At 39.0% G+C, this 24474-nt stretch overlaps 1 protein-coding gene across 14 annotated transcripts in view; it reads right to left on the reverse strand.

Annotated features, from left to right (window-relative positions):
- LTBP1 (latent transforming growth factor beta binding protein 1) overlaps positions 1–24474 on the reverse strand; it is a 446965-nt gene that overhangs the window by 74508 nt on the left and 347983 nt on the right. For all 14 annotated transcript variants that reach the window (XM_050754120.1, XM_050754119.1, XM_050754124.1 and 11 more), the window contains 2 exons: positions 17424–17546; positions 12011–12136 (listed from right to left, as the gene is read on the reverse strand). In XM_050754120.1, the coding sequence (XP_050610077.1) occupies positions 12011–12136; positions 17424–17546 (249 nt within the window). The remainder of the gene's footprint in view (positions 1–12010; positions 12137–17423; positions 17547–24474) is intronic.

Here is a 24474-nt window from a genome sequence, read left to right on the forward strand (position 1 = left end):
CTGGATCAGTCCAGGCATCCAGGGCCCTCACTGGACTCATCCCCTTCCCAGAGTCTATCTGAACCACTAAGAGTGGGCTCCCAGGCCTGGTTCCTTTCCCCACTCCACATGTCCTTTCAAATGTTTAAAAATAAACAGTAGATGTTTATTTACAGAAGGGTAAAATATAAAATGCATTTTTAAACATTTTGATTTTTTTGAACATCCAAGAGTCCTAAGAATTTTTAAAGTATTTAAATTATATCAGCCAGGTGCAATGGCTCATGCCTGTAATCCCAGCACTTTGGGAGACTGAGGTGAACGGATCACCTGAGGTCAGGAGTTTCAGACCAGCCTGGCCAACATGGTGAAACCCTTCTCTATTAAGAAAATACAAAAATTAGCCAGGTGTGGTAGTGTGTGCCTGTAATCCCAGCTACTGGGGAGGCTGACGCAGGAGAATTGCTTAAACCCAGGAGGCGGAGGCAGCAATGACCTGAGATCGCACCACTGCACTCCAGCCTGAGTGACAGAGCGAGATTCCGCCTCCAAATAAATAAATAAATAAATAAATAAATAAATAGCATCCCTCATTCGCATTTCCAATAGGCCTTGAAGACAAAGAAGCAGGGTAAATGCATAGAAGATTCTCTCTTTATCATCCCAAATAAGGTCAAGAATGAATATCTTCATGATTGAAGTCAGTTTAGATTAAGTGTTTTTTTTTTTAACTCCCATAAAAGCATGCCAGCATTTACATTTCGAACTGTATCAATAAGCTCATTCAGTGAATGACCAAGAAAATGGGGAAAGTGGTTTGTTTTGAACAGTTTTCCTCACTGAGGGAGGGCGCTCACAAAGCTCAGGTTTTGTATCTGGAAAGGGCATTTGTGTCATTAACAGCTTTGCAAACACGCAGTTTGTGCTGGGCATGATATCTTCCCACTCCATGAATGGAGAAACGGGGTGGAGTTGGAGGTGCTGCGTGAGAAAGCCATTGAGTGTGCCAGATGTTTGTTCAATTATAATAAAACCTTGATATTATACATGAAAATTCAAAACTGAGTATCTGGGACATTTTAAAGCAATATTCTGAATTAGATCGAAAAGTAGTATATATTTAATGAAACACAAAACACTTTTTTTTTTTTAACAAAAAGCAAAATCTATAGATACTATAAGTCATCTGTGATTCTTTACAGAAAGAGAATCAAAGTATATTTCTAAATTTAAAGACATTTTCTTCCTATTTCTTTCTACTATGGGCTGACAGTGTATAAAACAGAAAAAGTGTATGAGGAAGATTTGAATTTGTTATAGAAAAGAAATATTTCTAAAATTTTTAAAGGAAAAAAAGAAGAAAGCCCCCAAAATCCACCTTTCTACTCCTGTAGGTAAAGGATTACAGTTTACTATGATACAAGGAACAATCTTAAAAAAGTGGAGTGTTTTAGCTCCATTATAAATAAATTCCACGATGTTCAGAAAAAGTTCTTTACCTATTAAGGGAAAATCTTAACTTCATTTGCAAATTTCTTCTAATTACTCACAAAACATAAATGTGAAATATACATTTTGTTTTACACTGTTCTAAGTTTTCAAAATGCTCTATTACTTTGTCTTTACATAATTATATATAACCATTGGATAGTCTTGGAATTAATGTAATAGTTTTACATATTCATATCTGGGATTAAGAAAAATAAATGTCTTCTAAATTTAGATCCATGCTGTACACTTTCTCTTTTCATATAGCTTTTCTTACACTAAAAGGTACTGCCAGTGAGGACTGGGAGAAAGCCCTACACACAGGCCAAACATATCAAACCCCAGATTCATCTTTTTGACACTTAGGCCTCAGAGGCAACATAAAATCAGCCAAAAAATTCTCACTTTTTTCACTATTCTAATTTTTCTCTTTCTATATTCAAATAGAAGGCCAAGAAAGATCAGTTATAAAACCACAGAAAATAGACAGTGTACCTCTAGAAATAACAGCTCCAATGCTCAAATGCAAACAAGCATCAGTGCTGGCTGTCAGCTTACTAGCCCTTGATACAGGGAATGACTTAAAGCTGGAACTACTTCGTGGGTGAATGGAAAAGAGTCATATGAAACTCTTAGGGAAAACAAAGGGTGAAGAATTAAAGCACGTTATATATAAATGAGTTACTATACTATGTTCTATATGATTTAAGATAAATTCGGGATTTAAAAATAGAGGCGAGGCACAGTGGCTCACGCCTGTTATCTCAGCACTTTGGGAGGCCGAGGTGGGCAGATTACAAGGTCAGAAGATAGAGACCATCCTGGCTAACAGAGTGAAACCCTATCCCTACTAAAAATAAAAAAAAAAAATTAGCCGGGTATGGTGGCACAAGCCTGTCATTCCAGCCACTCGGGAGGCTGAGGCAGGAGAATCACTTGAACCTGGGAGGCGGAGATTGCAGTGAGCCAAGATCTCGGTACTGCACTCCAGCCTGGGCGACAGAAGGAGACTCCATTTCAAAAAAAAAAAAAAAGATAGAATATGGTAATCATCAATATCAGGACATGAACTTGGAAACACCATACAATTCCATTCACAAATACTTATTTAATCTGCATGTTATATATGTTGTAAGTATTGACAATACAAAAATAAAATAGTTGTTAAATGTTTCCCTTCTTTTAGATGTTCACATAGTAAGGAAACCAATGACAATACAGTCATTCCTTTTTATTGGTGGAGGATATGTTCCAAAATCCCCAATGGGTGCCTGGAACTGCAAATATTACTGAATCATATATATACTATGTTTTTTTCCCCCATACATACATATATACATACATACCTATGATAAAGTTTAATTTATAAATTAGGCAAAGTAAGAATTAATAGTAATAATAAAACAGGACAATTGTAACAATATACTGTAACAAAAGTTAAGTGATTGTAGTCTCTCTAAAAATACTGTAATATTTGTAGGCTGTGGTTGACCATGGTAACTAAAACCACATGAAGTAAAACTGCAGACAAGAAAGGACTGCTATAACTAAGGTACTAGTGTAAGAAGTGCTGCAATAGTAACAACAGCTCACATTCATTGAGTATGTTCCATGGGCTACTCCATTCTCAGCGGATACTTGCCAACACACATCGACTCCATTTGGGAGCTATTATTATCCTTACTGTACAGAGGGGGAACTGAAGCACTCAAGGTTTACTAACTTATCCAAGTTCACACAGCTTGGAAGTGCTGGAACAAGAGCTCCAGCCCATGTACCCAAACTCACCAGCATAACTTCTTAACCACTACTACACCCACTAGTTATGCAGGGTGTGTGTTAGACAATCAAGTCTTCAAAAAATAGGGAAGGATTCACAGAAGTGTACATCACATTCAGTTTGGAGTAATCTTATTAAGAACATTTCCTAGTAGTCCAGGATGAGCTACAGACTGTCCCTTTCTCCCTTGGTTCATTTGCCAAATACGTATTGTGCCCCAACTGATTATAGATGGTCTCCAACCTAGGATAGTTTCACTTAGGACTTTTTGTTTGTTTGTTTTGAGATGGAGTCTGGTTCTGTCACCCAGGCTAAAATGCAATGGTGTGATCTCAGCTCACTGCAACCTCTGCCTCCCGGGCTCATGTGATTCTCCTTCCTCAGCCTCCCAAGTAGCTGGACTACAGGTGCGTGCCACGTCCGGGTAAATTTTTTGCATTTTTAGTAGAGATGGTGTTTCATCATGTTGGCCAGGCTGGTCTCAAACTCCCGACCTCAGGTGATCTGCCTGCCTCAGCCTCCCAAAGTGCTGGGATTACAGGCATGAGCTACCGCGCCCGGTCGATTTTTTTACTTTATGATAGTACAAGAGCAATATGCATTCAGCAGAAACTGTACTTCACGTTCCCATACAACCATTCTGTTGTTCACTTTCAGTATAATAAATTACATGAGATATTCAACACTTTATTATACAATTGTTTTTCTTGTACTAGATGGTTTTGCCTAACTATAGGCTAGTGTAAGTGTTCTGAGCATGTTTAGAACATGCTAGAAACAAGCTAGGCTAAGCTATAATGTTTGGTAGGTTAGGTGTACTTGATGCATTTTTGACTTTCCATTTATGATAGGGTTATGTCCTTATAACCTATTTGGACATGTAACCAATGAGGTTATATGTAACCTCATATAGGTTATGAGGATATAACCCTATCATAAATTGAGTAGCGTCTGTATTCCCAATGGCATACAGAGCTGTAAAAAATACAGAACAATCCCTATTTCACTGGCCTTAAAGTCTAGCAATGGACAAAGAACAATAAACAAGGTAAAGAAGTAGAATAAGGTGGTAAAGAAATAAAAAAGCAAAAAAAAAAAAAAAAAAAAAACAGGAAGTGAATTCATTCATTACAGGGTGAGTGAATCTGAGAAAGGATGGTTAGAAACCGGTTCACTATGGAAACAGCATTTAAATAGGGATGACAGGAGGTAAGTGGTAACAATCTTGTACTATACTTCTGATTCGTATAATATATTTCCTCATTCTAAGCTGTTTGTTGCAGCCAAAATCAAACCAATTAATACTTAACCTACTTACAGGTTTATTGTGAAGATTAAATGAGAAGGCAGGTGCAATGCACTTAGCATAGTGCCTGGCTTGTAATAAGAACTCAGTGAATGCTATTATACATTAACTAGACACTGTTTTAATAAAATCATGCAATCAGATATATAATGTACCTCCAGTCCACTCACAGTGGGAGACCAAGATAGTCGCTTAATATTCTATCAGATGTCTAAAAAGTAACTGTTTCCAGAACATGCGTATGAAGCATTACAATTCAGGTCTCAAGTACAGAAACACTGCTTACAATAACCTTCCATGATCTAAAAAGAACTCGGGTTGTTGACATCAAAGGAGTCACCAAAATAGATGTAGGATGCCCAGAGCCCAGAGCACGAGTGGATGTCAGTATAAGGTATGCAGGGTCAGCTAGCCTAGTCATGGACTTCACTTTCTGGCAGTCTTGGGCCTATTTTTTTGGCTGCAAGGAAAGTGTTTACTTCTCCTTCTATGAACAGATGATTTCCATAGCTCTGGGGTTTGAAAAGGTCAGCAGTGATAAAAAAAAAAAAAAAAAAAAAAAAAAAAAAAAAAAAAAAAAGGCTTACGAAGAGCTCTCAAATTTTTTGCTACTATTATGAATTCCTTTATACAAATGTTGATATATGGAAGACAATCAAGCTATGCATGGAAAATCTGCATTTCAAGTCCAAAAGCAACTCATTCCAGAAAAATTTCCTCAGCTCTCTCCCTAATGATTTAAACATCCATTTTCACTCACTTCTGCAGAAGTACATTCACAGGAAGAGTGAGTGTGAACAGTAGCTTTTATAGCTGGAAGCCACTTTCTTTCTTTACCTAGAATGTTGTATGATCCTTTTTCTTTTCACACATGGAAGAGAGTGGATTCTGTTGTTAAAATTCTCTCTACTAAGAAATACTAAAATCATCATCTCTTAGTAGAGTTTTCAGTTTCAGACCCAAAGACTCCTAAAAACCTGAAAATCTTGGGCTAAGCACACCACATGTAATATATTACTACGTCAGAGTTCTTCAGCGTCCCACTTGGCTAAATCATTTTCAAAAACATTTTCTCTTCGGTGATAGATAGTTCTATATCCATGCCACAAAACCACCAACTGCCTTGGGGCACTGTGTATGACTTGACGCTTTCACTCTCCCTCGTTCATAGAAAATGGACCTAAAAGTGTGAAAACAAACCCCGCGTCTGCTCCCAATTTGTTACTTTTTTGATTTGGCAATGTTGTCTTTATTATGTTTTCTGGTTCCCAATGAATACAAAATTAGCCTGAGAGTTTGAATCCATCTTCTCTCGGTTGTGATATCACTACTCTCAGGACATGTCAACAAACAGGCAATTTTTACCAGTTTCCATTTCAGATGAATGTGTAAGCAAGGAGTGATTTACAGTAAATACTCAAGAAGGTTACAGGATTAGAGTCTTTGTAGATGTTTAGCAATAGGACTTGATTCCTGAATGCTTTGGGGATGCTTTGGGTATACTGTGGGAGTCAGAGTTCAGGTTAGATGTGACAAGAAGCCCCCTTCCAATCTTGCAGTGCTCAATTTTTCAAGCAAATAGAAGAATTGTTTTTGAAAACTAGGAGCAGAAGCTGCTGATCCCATACTCAGTCCAGGTTATTATTTTGAAATGTGAGAAATAATACACCATCATCATCCAAGAGAGGAAAATACAATACAGGAGTGGAATATAGAATTATTAATAACATGAAAGGTTTTCATTTTTCCTTTCCAATAAAAAAAAGGTAATGCCAAAAATATGTTTGAGTTTTCAAAAAGACTTTATTTTTAAGAGCAGTTTTAGGTTCCCAAAAAGATTACACAGAGAGTTTTCATTTATATCCTGTCTCCCTCACACCAGCCCCCAGCGTCTACCACTGCCAATCTTCTGCACCAGACTGGATGGTTGTTACGACTGATGAACTCTTACATCATTATCATCCGAAGTCCATAGTTTACATGAAGTGTTTACAACTCTTGGTGTTGTACTGTATCTGATTTTTTATTCTTGTCTGGACAATAGAATTCACGTTGACAGTTGGAAGAAAGTCGTCGGCTGCCATCTCATGCTCCCTTACCTATTTATTGATGGGCTTTTATCACTTAGCCAGTAGAAGACCAGTTTGAACATGACAGGCACTTCATATGGCTTCATTTCTTCACTCAGACAGAAAATTTTAGTTCACTTACAGAAGCAGAATAGCCGATTCTGACCATCCCAGTTAGCATCAAAGCAGCTTCCCACTTCTTGCTCTACCCTTCAGGTCCCCCATACTGCCCCATACTGTGCTCTACCTTTTCTTTTTTTTTCATAGAGTTTATCTCACTTTTTTTTTTATTTTTTATTTTTGAGACAGTCTTGCTCTGTCACCAGGCTGGAGTGCAGTGTGATCTTGGCTTACGGAAACCTCCACTTCCCATGTTCAAACAATTCACGTGCGTCAGCCTCCTGAGTAGCTGGAATTACAGGCGTGCACCACCGCAACCAGCTAATTTTTGTATTTTTAGTAGAGACAGGGTTTCACCATGTTTGCCAAGCTGGTCTGGAACTCCTAACCTCAAGTGATCCACCCGCCTCAGCCTCCCAAAGTGCTGGGATGACAGGTGTGAGCCACCGTGCCCGGCCTTTATCACACTTTCTAACATCTTAGTTATCTATTAGTTTATTGCCTCCAAGTAAGCAGGGATCTTTTGTTGTTCTTCACCAACAAGGCCCCAGTACCTAGAACAGTGGATGGCACACAGGTAGACAATAAATAGCCATCAAATGAAGGAATGAATGAGGATGCTTTCTAAAAGACAATACTTCAGGGAGTGATTTTGGCCATTGTTCGGAGGCCTAATTAGCCATGACTAACCAAGCCTGGCCAACACTGGAGGGAAAGGTGCCCAGGTCCTATAAGCTGCTGGCTGTGTGGCTGGGCTCCTTGGGGTCCCTGCTAGACGAACATGGCCGCTGGATCATGTGAACAGGATGGAGTGCACAGGTGTGCCGGATTCCACTGCAGTCACACAAGCCCTTGCTCAGCCTGGGCACATGCCTGAGAGAGCACAGTTGTTCCTGGCCGAGTGCAGCAAGGAAGGAGGCACGGAAAAGAGGTGACACAAAGTCAGAGACCAGGAGGTTTTCCCCCATGGGCCAAGGGACAGACATGGTGACCCCTAGGAATCTGACTACCACAAGTTTCCCTAATTTTCTCCCGCACGCATTCTACTAATGATGAAGAAACCGAATCTCAAGTCAGCTTATGAATGCAATGATAAGGATTTTTTTTCTTCTTTTGAGATATAGTTTCACTCTTGTTGCCCAGGCTGGAGTGCAATGGCACAATCTCGGCTCACTGCAACCTCTACCTCCTGGGTTCAAGTGATTCTCCTGCCTCAGCCTCCTGAGTAGCTGGGATTACAGGTGCCCACCACCATACCCAGCTAATTTTTGTATTTTTAGTAGAGACGGGGGTTCACCATATTGGCCAGGCTGGTCTCGAACTCCTGACCTCAGGTGATCCACCTGCCTCAGCCTCCCAAAGTGCTGGGATTACAGGTGTGAACCACCATGCCTGGCCAGATTTTTTTTTTTTTTTTTTTTCAGAGACAGGGTCTGGCTCTGTCGCCCAGGCTGGAGTACAGTGGTGCAACCATAGCTCACTGCAGCCTTGACCTCCTGGGCTCAAGCGATCCTCCCGCCTCAGTCTCCTGAGTAGCTGGGACTATAGACATGAGCCACCATGTCCAGCTAATAAAAAAAAAATTTTTTTTGTAGAGATAGGGCCTTGCTATGTTGCCCAGGCTTGATGATGAGTATTTTTCATGTGAATTAAAATTCCACAATAAAAAAGGGCAAAAGTAAAAAAGGCAAAAGAATTATGATTTTTTGCTAAACAAATGGATACAGTCAAATGGACCATAAAACAATGAGCTGAGTGAAAGAAAAAGTTTCCTTTATTTTAATACACAAGATAAAAGCTCTGGCTATAGCATGAAAGGAAGGTGGCAGACGGAGATAAACTATAACTGAGAGAGGAAAGGGAAGTGTGGCAGAAGTCAATCAAAAGAGTGCTGTTCCCCTGCAATTTCCTGACATCTAAGTCTGGGATTTGAAAAAAATATCCTGTGTATTATATTATATATGACACGTTACACTCTGCACTTATTTATATCCAGAAAGGGTAACTATGCTATGTTATAAATACGTGATGTATCCTACACATACCATTGGCTTCTTTATCCCCAACTCCCCTAGTGGAATGTAGGCTTCAGGTAGGCAAGAATTATACGTTTTACCCTCGGAACAGGGCCTGGAACCAGATAGGAACTCAGTAAATACTGGTTACGTGAGTGAATAAATGATAAATAGCTGCTCACCCACCACCTACTTCCCACTTTACTTGAACTGTGAATTACACCATTCTTTATCTGATACGGGAGAACCATGGTGAGTTTCTCCTTCCTCTCCCAGGTGTGTATCCCAGACTACCATATACAGATTGAGCATCCCTTATCCAAAATGCTTAGGGCTAGAAGTATTTCAGATTTGGGATGTTTTTTTTTGGGGGGGTGGTAATTTTGGAATGTGTACATTATTCTCACCTGTTGAGCATCCCTAATCCAAAAATCTAAAACCTGAAATGCTCAATGAGCATTTCCTTTGAGCATCATATCTGCACTCATAAAGTTGTAGAATTTGGAGTGCTTTAGATTTTGGATTTTCAGATTAGGAATACTCAACCTATACATGTAAGGGAAAGGAAGAAGCCAGTGGTGCCATTTTTATTTCTATAGAAGCTGCCATGCTACACTTAAGACAATTCATGTTGACAGAGTTTGCCTCTTCATTATGGTTCACTAACTATGACCAGATGCTGACACTTCTCCAAGTCATGGGAAATCAGGGAAGGGCCCTCCTTCCTTCAGCTATGTGGGGCTTATTTAGCCCTGCGTATAGTAGGGCAGGTCAGCCCTGGTGTCAACACAGCTTCAGCTCCTCGAAGAGAAGCTCAGAAGCAAATCAGTAAATGGGCATGAGATAAGAATGCCAGCCGCTTCTCAGTGTTAATTCAAGTACTATGCACAACTACTCCACTACTAAATTTCAATCACACATCAGCCTCACTGCTGAATCCTGATCACACGAGCTGGCTTTGTCCTGCAGCACAGCCAGAGGTAGAATCAGGACATAGCACTACTGCCATAAGTTTCAGACTCAGTCTAACAAAGGAAAATTTGGACCAATTTAGAATATTGGATTAAGCCCATAAAAAATAAAATCCATGCAGAACTTATTCCAGAAAGAGAATAACATGCATAATAATTATGGAGATTTCTAGTTACACTACCATGTATAATACCAACATAATATCCTAACTTGTATTTCATTACTTATAAAATTGTACAGTTTCTGGAGTCAAGGCAGTATGGACCAAGTGTCACAAAGAGTATACTCAATGAGTGCAGTAATTTATAAAGCATTACAAGTTTTCTAAAACCACATTTTTAAATTCAAGTCTTTGCCAAGTCAATGACCAACAAAATTAGAGCTGCAACTAAATTACAGTGATTATGTAACTCTCAAGTTGCAGAACTCTGTGTTAAAAAAGTACAGAATTAAATAGCAAGTGCAAAAGACAAAATAAATGTGAATATATTTATGTTTAGTATATTCTTTTGGAACAACAGCTTTGACTAGTGAGCACTTGAGGTCACTTATGCTTTTTTTCTGAATATAATTTTGCATGGCACAACCATCAGTAGTTATACCAGAGAGCATTTTTTAGTGAAGCAAGCCTTTACCATCCATGATTTAGAGCTAAGCAAAGAAGCAAACCTGCATCTTTCTGGAGTTTAGGAATTCTGCAAATCTGTTTCATCAGTGACTCGGATGGGCTTGCACCCTATCCCTCAAGTTGAGGAATAGTGTAATCTCTGCAGAATGTATGCATTCATGGAGTGTCTTTTCTAAAAGCTCTGGTCTCAAAGCTCTAAATATAAAATTAACATAAAACTTGAAGCACTGAAGCATGGATTTCTTATAAATCTCTCATCACCCACATTATTATGATGCTTTCCTCCATTTCTCAACTTCCTATCCCTCCCAAACCCCTCAACCCGTTTGCTCAATCCCACCCTGAACTCTCTCTCTCCCAATGTAAGTCAAATCTGGTGTCCATGTTTTGTCTGCTCAGCAGGAGAGTAATTTCAACAATCTTCCGCTCTTTACAAGATCAGTTTATTTCTCCCAATATAATAATTAGTTTCAGATGAACCTGGTTGCTAGCACTCGGCTTGGTTCCATTCTGGTACTAGCAAGGAGAGCAGATACTTCCTGTTGCACTATTTTTTAGAGCAAAGAATCTGGGTACTATGTTAGACCCAGAACAAAACTTTTGCAATTGACTTCTTTAAAATATAGCTGAGTTTCAATAATCTAGATTCTCAAAAGAGATCTAGAAATTATGATGATGGGAATCTTTTCAGTTTACTTTTAAAATGGTTCAGGTAAATTATTCCTCCATTTAGCAAGCTATAATAGATCATCAAGAACACAAATCTTACAAAAATAATCAGTGCTGTATTCTTGCAAACATAAAGAGGTTGTAAGTAGGAAGCCAACAGCATTATCTTAACATCTTACAACTTAATTAGCTTTTAGGAGATAATAAATATTGATAGGTAAGTAAATATACTGCCTTGGAAATAAGGATATTAGGGGGAGAATTCTAGAAGATCTGTTCACAGTGATACAGAAAAATCAAGCAAGACATTCTTTTTTTTCTTTTTTTTAGACGGAGTCTTCCTCTTGTCACCCAGGCTGGAGTGCAATGGTGCAATCTCAGCTCACTGCGGCCTCTGCCTCCTGGGTTATAGCGATTCTCCTGCTTCAGCCTCCCAAATAGCTGGGATCACAGGTACCCACCACCACGCGCGGCTAATTTTTGTATATTTAGTAGAGACGAGGTTTCACCATGTTGGCCAGGCTGGTCTTGAACTCCTGGCCTCAAGTGATCTGCTTGCCTCGGCCTCCAAAAGTGCTGAGTGAGCCACCGTACCCAGCCGCAAGGCATTTTTTATAAACAGAATAATCAAGACGATCTACATGAAGCACAATGAAAAGAGGCAGAGTCCCAGGGGAAAGGGAAGTTTTCATGGTTTTCCTTTGGGTCTCTCATATGTCTCCTATCAGTCCCTACACATTTCAACTCATTAATTCAGTACCAGTCGTGGATCCATCTGTAGGTGTTTTTATCATCATAACCTTAGGTTATCCTGTTCGTAAATCCCAGCAACCCCTGAGCTTTCAGGTATGGTTTACTTTGATGCATACACGCTTTGAGGCTTTGAATTATGCAGTACCTCTTAGTGTCTTCAAGTCTTTGTATAAGTGAAAGCAATCTCCTCTCTTATCACACAACAATACGATTTCATATGCTTTATCTTACCTTCACACGTACGGCCATCTGCAGAGATTGAGAACCCCTGTTGGCAGACACAGTGGAAAGAACCCTCTGTGTTTAGGCACTCCCCTTGAGGACCACAAAGCCCTGGATGTTCACATTCATTAATATCTGTAATTTAAAAGAGAGTCTTCAAAACTTGAAAAAAATTGGTTTTGTTCTCATATACTATCAAACAGATGGTAAAGAAATCTACTATGACATGGCTGAACATGTATTTAGTGGCACAACTATACCATTTGTCCATAAATCGACCACAGGACAAGCTGAGTTATGAGAGAGAAACTATTTAGGTTGAGTCAGGAAATAGACAATGTACAACCATTTTTGACCTGCAAGAAAAGCAATTTCATAGGTTCAACCCAAAGCTATCCTTATTTTAGACATATAGGGGCTTGAGGAACACTCCACAACTCTGAGAGATGTTCTTTATTGGTGATAATGCTGTGTTCTTCTTTGTCCTCTCCCATTGCCATGCACACAGCTGTTAGAGTCTGTAGTACCTTGTTACATTTCTGCCTATCCATCCCTAGGATGTAGGCTTCTTAAGGGCAAGGCTAGACATGTCTTATTTATAGTATTTGGCTCATTAATGGCACTTCACAAATATCTGCTGAATATATAAATGAAATAGACTCCAATCTATAACTCATTGGAAATGGGTAACAGAAATAAAATACAAGTAAAAGAAGGCCTATTTATTTATTTTAGAGACAGGGTCTCACTCTATTGCCCAGGTTGCAGTGCAGTGCATGATCACGGCTCATTGCAGTCTCAAACACCAGGGCACAAGTAATCCTCTCTCCTCAGCCTCTCGAGTAGCTACTTCCAAACACTGATAACACACGGACTGTTTACTGTAAGTAAAATGCTCTTTTAAACCAGTTCTGATTATATTGGCTAACGGTGCCCAAGATGAAACATAAAGCACCTAGAGAAAGGTTCACCTGTTCACAATGGTTCTGATACATGCAACTGTCTAACTGTTGGTTTACTCATCTGTGTCCCTCATTACACTGATGGCTCCTTAATCAGTGATTTCACAGAAATTTATAATTTGGCATGTGTAAATCAAAACACGAAACTGAACTGCTTTCTGAATCTCAAATGTATCCTGCCACATTTCAGTTGAAAAGCTCTGAGTTCCTGACTCCTACTGGGTACACTGCAGGGTCTTATGAATGTTTGTCCACCACAAAATTTCTCAGTTATTTTCATTCTCTGCTAACTGAATGGTGACTAGTGAAGGTTCTTTTAGTTAATTGGGGTCATAAAAATGATCACATGTCCTTAGCAGCAGCATTCAGGTGGCAGAGCTCCACTAAGGTTGTTTTCCTATTTTCCCGAAGTCTCGTAGGCCTTCCCTTTATCTCTTACAAAAGAGGTCTTCAGTACAGGAACCCACATGAATACTGCAAAGCTTAATAAGAACAGAGAAAAGGTACAGATTGTATGTTCTTCCTATTGGCTGCTAGAACATGCTTGGCCACTGACCCAGTGGTCTTCAATAAAGTCATCCCTTTCCCTACAGCCAGAATCTCCTGAAGCTCTTCTTTTTGACTTGTTGATCTTCCTGTGCAACAGAAATTCTGGCAATTATTGATTTAACCATCTTCCTTTATTAATCCTGAACTCCCGACCCTTCCATCTGCCTCATAATTCAGATTATTTGGCCTGCCCATTGCTGAATAAAAATAAGAAACCAAGCAGGAATTACTCATACTTTCTTAACAATTCTCCTATTCTTGTTACTGTCACTAGTTTTTAGGTATTTCAAGCAAGGTCAATGAACCATTTTCTACTTATATATTTCTCAAAATGATTTTACTCTGTGAAATTCTTTACTTTTTTAAATAAAATCTCTGATATTGTCTATGTTTGTTCTCTAGCTATTGGTAATAGCTTAGATTGACCATCCTTTTTGAATTTTGACCTCCTTTTGGTCCTCAGATCCACTCTTTATCTCCAACCTGCTGCCCAAGAATTACCTCTATCTAAGGAAGAAGGTGGCATGAAGTTCCACTGGCCTGGTGATCAAGCCCAGGACCTATATCCATCTTATTGATCCCCCTTCTTATTTTATACTATGTCTCAGTGTGGTCCTTTAAAAAAATACCTGCTTTGCAACTTTGCATAGGGAATAACGCGCACAAAGTTTTTGCATCGAAAAAGTCACTGATTAACACAAATAATTGTCTCAAAAGTTTGATGACAGGAACTGAAGATGAATTCCTAGACTCTTTTTTTTTTTTTTTTTCCAGGAAACTGCTAAGAAAGAACAACATGAATATTTGGAACTAGGGAAACATATGCATTCAATTTGGATTGTACTTATTGAGGCATTTCTAAACTATGCTGCTAGTAACTTCGAGCTGAAAGCCAGATTATATTTAAGTTGGGTTTCTTTCATGGGTCCGCGATTCCACAGAAATTCATAATTTGGCATGCGTAAATCAAAACATGAAACTGAACTGCATTCTGAATCTCAAATGTATCCTGCCACATTTCTAAAGAGACTATTAACATGGAATTTCCATACTGTTTGTATATTATCATTAGTTTTGTGTGGGAAAGAAAATCTTAAACATGCTTCCAACCGAAAATGCCTTACTGAATATAGAAGTATTTTCAGAACATTAGGTAAGGTTTAAAGTGTATGCCTATCACACACTGTTATTCAAACATGTCCACGGTTATTAGCATTGCCATCAATTACATTTTCAGAATTTAAACAAACTCTGAAATCTACACCTCTCTACAGAATGCTGACATGATCAGGGATTAGAGAAAAGTAGGCTACTAATTTCAGGCAGAGTGAAAGATCACAAAACTGCCTCTAGTGACATAGCGAAAAGAGATAATTCAAAACAAGGTGAGTATATATGCCATCACATACAGCTTCTAATAGGAGGCGGTGGGTGATAAAACAGATTCACAGACACTATTCTTTAAACAGTACTAAGACCTACTTCAGAAATGCTTCTTCTCATTTATTTGGATTTACATTTTTCAGACATATTAACTTATTCTGGAAAATAGGAATAAACGTGACAGAGAATGAAGTCAATTTAATAATGATTGATAGTCAATAAAACCCTGTATGTTTGGAGTAGTTACATATTTGAGAGGTGATATCAAACCACAGACACAAATTTAATATATTGAGAGAATGGAGTAGTGCAATTAATGAATCAGATAACTAAATTAGTTCCGTGTGATTGAACTCTAGAAGTTAAATTTATGCAATATGAAATCTTGGTCCATTTTTATTAAGATTTGGTTTTGCCTGTATTTGGCTAAAACAAATTGTGACGAGAAGAATTAGAAAAGAAAATATACTTTTAAGCCAAAAAGCCTATAATAAAAACAAGATTCAAGGTTTGTTTTTTTTTTTTTTTTTTTTTTGTTTCCATCTCTTGGTATTTTTATATAAATCAAGATTCATTTTGTTAAAAGGTAATAGTCCCAAAGTGGAAATATTCTCACATATATTTATAATTCAAACGTTCCTTCTCTTTTGCTTTAAATCCAAGCACATTTAATTTCTGCATTGGAAAAAACTGAATTTCACCTTATTGCATTAGGATGGCAAATAAATGCATGATCTCAAATGAGGTACATGGTATATTTAAACCTTGGGATTTTAAAAATATCTGTCTTGGGTACACATCAAGTGCAGGAAAGTATATATTTAAATATTGGGATCAGTAAAGGAATTAATTTTTAAAAACCTTGTGGCAAAGGTCCATGTTTTCATTTCTCTGAAACACAGTTGGGTGTGACTGGTAATACAGATATATAATTCCAGTGCCACTATCTTAGAGAATAGACACCATCTTCTACTACAAGAATACCGTTATTTGGGACATGAGAGATGAGATATAATTCATGGCAATTCAGAATTTTAAAAAAATCATACATATTCAGTAATAGTGGGTAAAAAGTAACTCCAATGATTTTTTTATCTATTTGTGCTTTGGGATACACTGCACAGTTCCATAATGGTAGATAAACAAGAAAAAATAATATTTATCAGGTATCAGAAATAAAAAGATATAAAGGTAAAATAAGTGTGAATTTTCAGTGGAAAATATAAACATGGGTTTACTAATACTAGTAAATATAGGAAAGCTTGTGGGGCAAGTCAGGTATAGCTAAAAATGTTGGTATACAGAATCTAGAGAATTTAATTTTTTTTAGCTATGGTGTTGAAATGACTCAATGGGCTACCTTGTGAGAGAAATCACTTAATTTCACTTTATTCTTTGTTTTGGCTATAAATGTAACAATAATTGGTATGGTAATGTAGGGAAGAGTAGTGGGAAAAGATCCTGGGTTCAAATCTCAACTTTACCACTCATTAGAGAGCAGCATACTCATTAACTTCTCGGAGCCTCAGTTACTCATGCACAAAATGAATTCAAGAAAAGCTACCTCTGAAGTTGCTGTAAGAATTCAAAGAGATACCAAGATATCTACAGTACTCAGCACACTGAAGCAGCTCAGTTAAAGCTGCTGTGATTGTTATTATTAGTACCTGTGTCGTGTTGCCGTGTTTTTATTAGCACCCTGTGTGCACTGTACCGTTTGGAAGATTAAACGTGACAGGACATTGAAAAAATATAAGATCCCCTTCTTCATGATTTTGACCAAATTATTAGTGAGGCTTTTTAGGAAAAGAAAAAGCAATGGTGAGCCAGGCGCAGTGGCTCATGCCTGTAATCCCAGCACTTTGGGAGGCTGAAGTGGGTGGATCATGAGGTCAGGAGTTCAAGACCAGCCTGGCCAAGATGGTGAAACCCCATCTCCATGAAAAGACAAAAATTTGCTGGGACTGGTGGCAGGCACCTGTAATCCCAGCTACTCAGGAAGCTGAGGCAGGAGAATCGCTTGAACCTGGGAGGAGGGGGTTGCAGTGAGCCGAGATAATGCCACCGCACTCCAACCTGGGTGACAAGCGGGAGACTCTGTCTCAAAAAAAAAAAAAAAAAAAGCAATGGTGGGCACTGGATAAAAACAGAGTCAGAAAAGGACAGATAAATATCACCTATGAGACAAAATAAAATATGCCCATAAAAGACGCTACAAAGATAATTCAGAACCCAGTGCCAAGGTTACAGCATGGAAGGAACAATAAAGTACAGGTGACCTCAGCATGGAAGCACGCAGAGCCACGACACAGCTCTGACTGGTGTGAGTTTCAGGTGACACTATGTTGACAAAGCAACACCTTCCTGCACTTGATGTGGACCCAAGACAGGTATTTTAATATCAAAAATGGACATAGATTATTGACATACAAATCACGTGGCAAAACCACAGACTATCATCTGGAAACACGGCAGAACTGAAGAATCACATAAATAATGACTGGGGAAAAGAAGAGAGCAAGAAATACCTTGACATGTTTTATTGTCGTCTAGCTGGAATCCATCTGGGCAAGTACAATCATAGGACCCCGCAGTATTAATGCAGTCTCCTCTCTGGCAAACACTCTTGTCCTCCAAGCATTCGTTGATATCTAAAAACCAATTTTAAAAATTTTAAAGACTAAATAAATCACATATCAGAAAAGTAGACATTTCTCTTACATGTAAAGGTGCACTAATTTACATCATTTATAATATATAATTTTAAATACATGACAACTTAAAAACATTTTTTTAAATAAAGCATTTTAAAAGGTGTTTTGCTTTGAACAAGAGATGAAACTTTTTTTTTTTTTTTGAGACAGAGTCTTGCCCTGTCACCCATGCTGGAGTGCAGTGGTGCTATCTCGGCTCACTGCAACCTCCACCTCCCGGGTTCAAGTGATTCTCATGCCTCAGCCTCCTCAGTAGCTGAGATTACAGATGCCCACCACCACGCCCAGCTAATTTTTGTATTTTTAGTAGAGATGGGGTTTCACCATGTTGGCCAGTCTGGTCTTGAACTCCTGACCTCAAGTGATCCACCCACCTCAGCCTCCCAAAGTGCTGAGATCACAGGCGTAAGCCACCACACCTGGCCAAGAAATGGAACTTTTAAACATCAAATGAAATTAAATGGAAGAGGAATAGTCAAAATTCTGAAGCAATTAATAATTTACTTGATTATGTTGTTGGTGATGATAAAGACTTAAAATATTTCAAAAATACTTATTAAGTATATCTTGAGCAACACTTGATCTACTTATACAAGCTCCTGTATTATGCATTATAGAAAATATTTAAAAGTTTTCAGCATGGTCTTTGTTCCCAAAGAGAAATGTCTATTCAAAGAAACAAACTATACTGTATTATTAACAATAAAATAAACAAATGATATTGTATTAAACACAAAACATTACATTGTTTTATAAGTCCAAACCAATTTAACACAAGAATTGTCACAAAATATAATTATCTGACAAAATGATAGCATCGACTTTAGGGGTCATATGCATTTAGACAAAGAGTATCATAAAGTTTAAAATAAAACTTTTGCGTAACAGAAGCATATTTGTAAATTTACTTATAGTAAATTTCACACTAGGGTAGAATATGGGGGAGTCGGAAGAGGAGGGACTTTTGAACAGAAGGAGAACAGCAAGATCAAAAACCTAGTTTAAGTCACTTAAGTCAGCAGCTGTAACAAACAGGTTTGAGGTAGCCTGGATTTTAAAAAACGTTTAAAAATGTTAAAAAATTTCACAGCAAATGCGCAACCCACAGTGGTATATGTAACCAATAATGAGCTTTGACTGTGAGAATGAAAGACAATTAACTACCCCCCTTCACCGCATGAACGCGGGCAGATCTTTCTCGAGGGCTGCTGATTACCATGTTTACCCCTAGTCAAAGCTCATTATTCCTAATGTACTCCATGAGCCCCTCTTCTGTTGTGTCTGTGAGGATTTAAGTTATTAGCAATGAAGAAAGCTAAGGAATAAAACCTTCTTTGTTTTCTCAGAATTTGGCATTTTATGGCGTTTCTTGCAAATAATTATAATTGCTGCCAAAATATGAGCAATTCCAGGAAGAAGTGAATATGGAGACTGTTGCCATCTGTCTAATACGCCCCGCTGTCTGGTTCAAGTACGGTGATACTGAATTTCATTTTTCTCCTAGAATCCAATCAACCAATTAACTGGCTTCTGTCCTATTCATAGGGCAAACCAAAGAGAAATAAGAGTGCCTTATCAATTCTTTCTATCAAATAAAAACAAGTTATTATAATGACTGTTCACCCAGAATTAAAATGCTTCCAGGTACTGACCCTAAAACATAAAACACAGGTGATGTGAATTTGTCTCAACTAAGGCAGGTTCTCAACTTTTTCTTTAATGTGTTTTTCTAACTTTACTGAAGTATAACGTACATAAAATAAATTCATCTGCTTAAGAGTCAGCTCAATGAGTTTTTTTGTTTTTGTTTTTGTTTTTTGAGACGGAGTCTCGCTCTGTCGCCCAGGCTGGAGTGCAGTGGCGTGATCTCAGCTCACTGCAAGCTCCGCCTCCTGGGTTCACGCCGTTCTCCTGCCTCAGCCTCCCGAGTAGCTGAGACTACAGGCGCCCACCACCACGCCCAGCTAATTTTTTTGTATTTTTAGTAGAGACAGGGTTTCACCGTGTTAGCCAGGATGGTCTCGATCTCCTGACCTCATGATCCGCCCACCTTGGCCTCCCAAAGTGCTGGGATTACAGGCTTGAGCCACTGTGCCCAGCCAGCTCAATGAGTTTTGACAAATGTATACACATCCTTGTGATCACCATCCCAATCAAGGAATAGGCATTTCCATCCCCAACACATTCCCTCTCACTCCTTTTGTGCTTGGGGGCTTCCTCCTCTCGGCATAATAGTTTTGAGATTCACCCACGTTGTTGTGCGTATCAGTAGTTCTCTGTCTCTATTGCTGGGCAGAATTCCATTGGATGAATGCACCATAATTTGTTTACTCATTCACCTTCTGATGAGCATTTTGGGTTGCTTCCATTTGGGCCATTGTGAATAAGGTTTCTATAAACATTTCTAGAATCATAAGTCTTTGTGTGAACATATGCTTTTACCTTTTTTGAGTAAATACCCAGGAAAAGGATGCAGGGGTCATGGAATAGGGTTATATTTAAGTTTTGAACAACTGTTACCTAAAATGGCTGTAGCAATTACATTCCCACAGGAAACGTTTGAGAACTCCGATTGTTCCACATTTACTCTGATAGCTCTACAACTGTTTTAATGGGTGCAAAGCAGACAGTTTTTTTTCTTTTGTTTTGGAGATGGAGTCTCGCTCTGTTGCCAGGCTAGAGTGCAGCGGTATATCTCGGCTCATTGCAACCTCCGCCTCCGGGGTTCAAGCAATTCTCCTGCCTCAGCCTCGCAAGTAGCTGGGACTACAGGCGCCCGCCACCACGCCCAACTAATTTTTGTATTTTTAGTAGAGATGGGGTTTCACCATGTTGGCCAGAACGGTCTCGATCCCTTAACCTCGTGATCCGTCCGCCTCGGCCTCCCAAAGTGCTGGGATTACAGGCGTGAGCCACCATGCCCGGCTCTGTTCATGCTACTTTAAAGTAATTTGATTCTCATTTATTTTCCAAAATCTAAGACAAAAAATGAATGTGAGGGAAAACAGCATTAAGTGTTTATAAATAATTATATACATTAGAAAGCTGAGCATATGTTAGGGTTAGGTTTAGTGTAATTTTTTTTTCTTTTGCAAAGCCTTTATCTGTCTTCAAAGCAATAAAAAGGTTGAACATTAAGAGAGCCCAATATGGTACTGTTTCATACCACCACCTGAGGTAGTACGAAAATATCTATTTTTCCCAGAAGTAGAGTAACAGGTTTTAAGGGCAGGAACAGTGAATCACTGTCATCTTTCCACCAAGACTGAGCCTGCTGATGTCACCAACTACTTCCAGCTTGCTAAAAATCCCATGGTTAACTTTTGGTCCTTCTGTTACCTAGCAATCACATTTGACACAATTCATCACTCCCTCCTCCTTGAAACACTTTCTTCTCTTGGATTCTGGGTTTTCTCCTTCGTCACTTGCCACTTTTCCCTCAATCTCCTTTGCTGGTTCTTACCCATTTCCTCACTTCTGAATGTTGGAGGGCCCGGGATCTCTCTTTCAGCTATACTCATTCCCAATCAATTTCATGGCCTAGAACTCACCCCTAAATTCCAAATGCAGAGATCCAATTGCCTTTCAGATATCTTCCTTTGAATATTCATCTTGGGCATCGAAAACAGAAAGTGCCCACATGGTGCCCCTCATGTCTCCACACGGCTGGTTCCTCGGGCATCCGCACCTGCTATTCCTCTGAACTCAATGCTCTACCCATAAATGATTAAATGTTATCATCCCAGGGAGGCCTCTACTTGCCTCTTTATTTAAAATCACCACCCTCCCTCAGCACTCCCCATATACCCCACTCTATTTTTTCTGTAAAATGTATTGCCATTTAACAAACTATATATTTTACTTCTTTATCATACATAAATATTTTGAGACAGAGTCTCGCTCTGTTGCCCAGGCTGGAGTGCAATGGCGCGATCTTGGCTCATTGCAACCTCCGCCTCCTGGGTTCAAGCGATTTTTCTGCCTCAGCCTCCTGAGTAGCTGGGACTACAGGCGTGCACCACCATGCCCAGCTAATTTTTATTTTTTTATTTTTATTTTTGTTTTTAGTAGAGACGGGGTTTCACCATGTTGGCTAGGATGGTCTCGATCTCCAGACCTCGTGATCCACCCGCCTCGGAATTCCCAAAGTGCTGGGATTATTGGCGTGAGCCACCACGCCCGGCCATTTATTGTATTTTTTTGTTATCTCCCACACTACAATGTAAGCTACGCAAGGGAAGGAATTTCTGTTTGGTTTATTGCACTATGCCTAGAACAGTGCCCGGCACAAGTTCCACACTAAATAAGTATTTGAACGAATACATAAGTGAATGTATGAATGACTCTGATTTGGAAAGAAATACCAGAAAGAAATACTATCCCACCTTTCCACCTTTTTAAAATTTTGTCCACAAATAAATGACCAAGAACAAAGGGCACAGAGGGAAAGGGAAAGACATCGTAAGTAATGAGTCATCTCAGCTTTGTAAGGGACTGAAGGGAGCAACCTTAGTGAGGAAAAGTTAAGGTAGACACGAGATTTTTTTTTTTTTTTTTTTTTTTTTTTTTTTAATTTATTTATTATTATTATACTTTAAGTTGTAGGGTACATGTGCATAACGTGCAGGTTTGTTACATATGTATACTTGTGCCATGTTGCTGTGCTGCACCCATCAACTCGTCATTTACATCAGGTATAACTCCCAATGCAATCCCTCCCCCTTCCCCCCTCCCCATGATAGGCCCTGGTGTGTGATGTTCCCCTTCCTGAGTCCGAGTGATCTCATTGTTCAGTTCCCACCTATGAGTGAGAACATGCGGTGTTTGGTTTTCTGTTCTTGTGATAGTTTGCTAAGAATGATGGATTCCAGCTGCATCCAAGTCCCTACAAAGGACTCAAACTCATCCTTTTTTATGGCTGCATAGTATTCCATGGTGTATATGTGCCACATTTTCTTAATCCAATCTGTCACTGATGGACATTTGGGTTGATTCCAAGTCTTTGCTATTGTGAATAGTGCTGCAATAAACATACGTGTGCATGTGTCTTTATAGCAGCATAATTTATAATCCTTTGGGTATATACCCAGTAATGGGATGGCTGGGTCATATGGTACATCTAGTTCTAGATCCTTGAGGAATCGCCATACTGTTTTCCATAATGGTTGAACTAGTTTACAATCCCACCAACAGTGTAAAAGTGTTCCTATTTCTCCACATCCTCTCCAGCACCTGTTGTTTCCTGACTTTTTAATGATTGCCATTCTAACTGGTGTGAGATGGTATCTCATTGTGGTTTTGATTTGCATTTCTCTGATGGCCAGTGATGATGAGCATTTTTTCATGTGTCTGTTGGCTGTATGAATGTCTTCTTTTGAGAAATGTCTGTTCATATCCTTTGCCCACTTTTTGATGGGGTTGTTTGTTTTTTTCTTGTAAATTTGTTTGAGTTCCTTGTAGGTTCTGGATATTAGCCCTTTGTCAGATGAGTAGATTGCAAAAATTTTCTCCCATTCTGTAGGTTGCCTGTTCACTCTGATGGTAGTTTCTTTTGCTGTGCAGAAGCTCTTTAGTTTAATGAGATCCCAAATGGAAGAACATACCATGCTCATGGATAGGAAGAATCAATATCGTGAAAATGGCCATACTGCCCAAGGTAATTTATAGATTCAATGCCATCCCCATCAAGCTACCAATGAGTTTCTTCACAGAATTGGAAAAAGCTGCTTTAAAGTTCATATGGAACCAAAAAAGAGCCCGCATCTCCAAGACAATCCTAAGTCAAAAGAACAAAGCTGGAGGCATCACGCTACCTGACTTCAAACTATACTACAAGGCTACAGTAACCAAAACAGCATGGTACTGGTACCAAAACAGAGATATAGACCAATGGAACAGAACAGAGTCCTCAGAAATTATACCACACATCTACAGCCATTTGATCTTTGACAAACCTGAGAGAAACAAGAAATGGGGAAAGGATTCCCTATTTAATAAATGGTGCTGGGAAAATTGGCTAGCCATAAGTAGAAAGCTGAAACTGGATCCTTTCCTTACTCCTTATACGAAAATTAATTCAAGATGGATTAGAGACTTAAATGTTAGACCTAATACCATAAAAATCCTAGAGGAAAACCTAGGTAGTACCATTCAGGACATAGGCATGGGCAAAGACTTCATGTCTAAAACACCAAAAGCAACGGCAGCAAAAGACACGAGATTAAAGACTGTGCTTGGAGGGAACGAGTCACAGGCTGACTCACCTTTGAAAGCTGAGATGCTCAAGACCCCTAAGAATGAGGACAATTGAGGCACCCTCATTATCACAGAATGAGTGGCTACCAAGCATGCCGGAGTCGGTAGCGCACAGAAGCAGGCACAACACTTGGGATTCTGACGATACGAGGAGGCCAGCAGGATGACAGGACAATACCGTCAGAAAACAAGGTCTTTGCCAGAGCTATTAGGGGAAAATTACACATGTAAACATAAAAGCCAACAAGAAAGATGACTCTTCCTTGCACAGCTGTGAGAGGCATGTGAACAGTCACAACTTAGTTAATTACGGCTAAATATCACTGGGGAGGGTCAGAAACATTGCTAGCTGGGAATTAGCAGGCTGAAGTGCTAACATAGTTTCTAAATTAGTTGGATGGACTCCAGTCCTATTTATAACCCAGCATACTAGGGAAACTAGTCCTGACTTTAAAAGAAAAAGGCCTGATTATATATTCTAAAAGAAGCTTTCTTATGGAACGTAATCATATCTCATATATATGAATAATGAAGAATAAGTTTGCTAAAATTTTTTGTGACTTTTCATGAAATGGATGTTTTTGGAATAAAAACCTTAAACTTCTGTTAA

Source organism: Macaca thibetana, chromosome 13, assembly GCF_024542745.1.
Source record: "Macaca thibetana thibetana isolate TM-01 chromosome 13, ASM2454274v1, whole genome shotgun sequence".
Lineage (NCBI taxonomy): Eukaryota > Metazoa > Chordata > Mammalia > Primates > Cercopithecidae > Macaca > Macaca thibetana.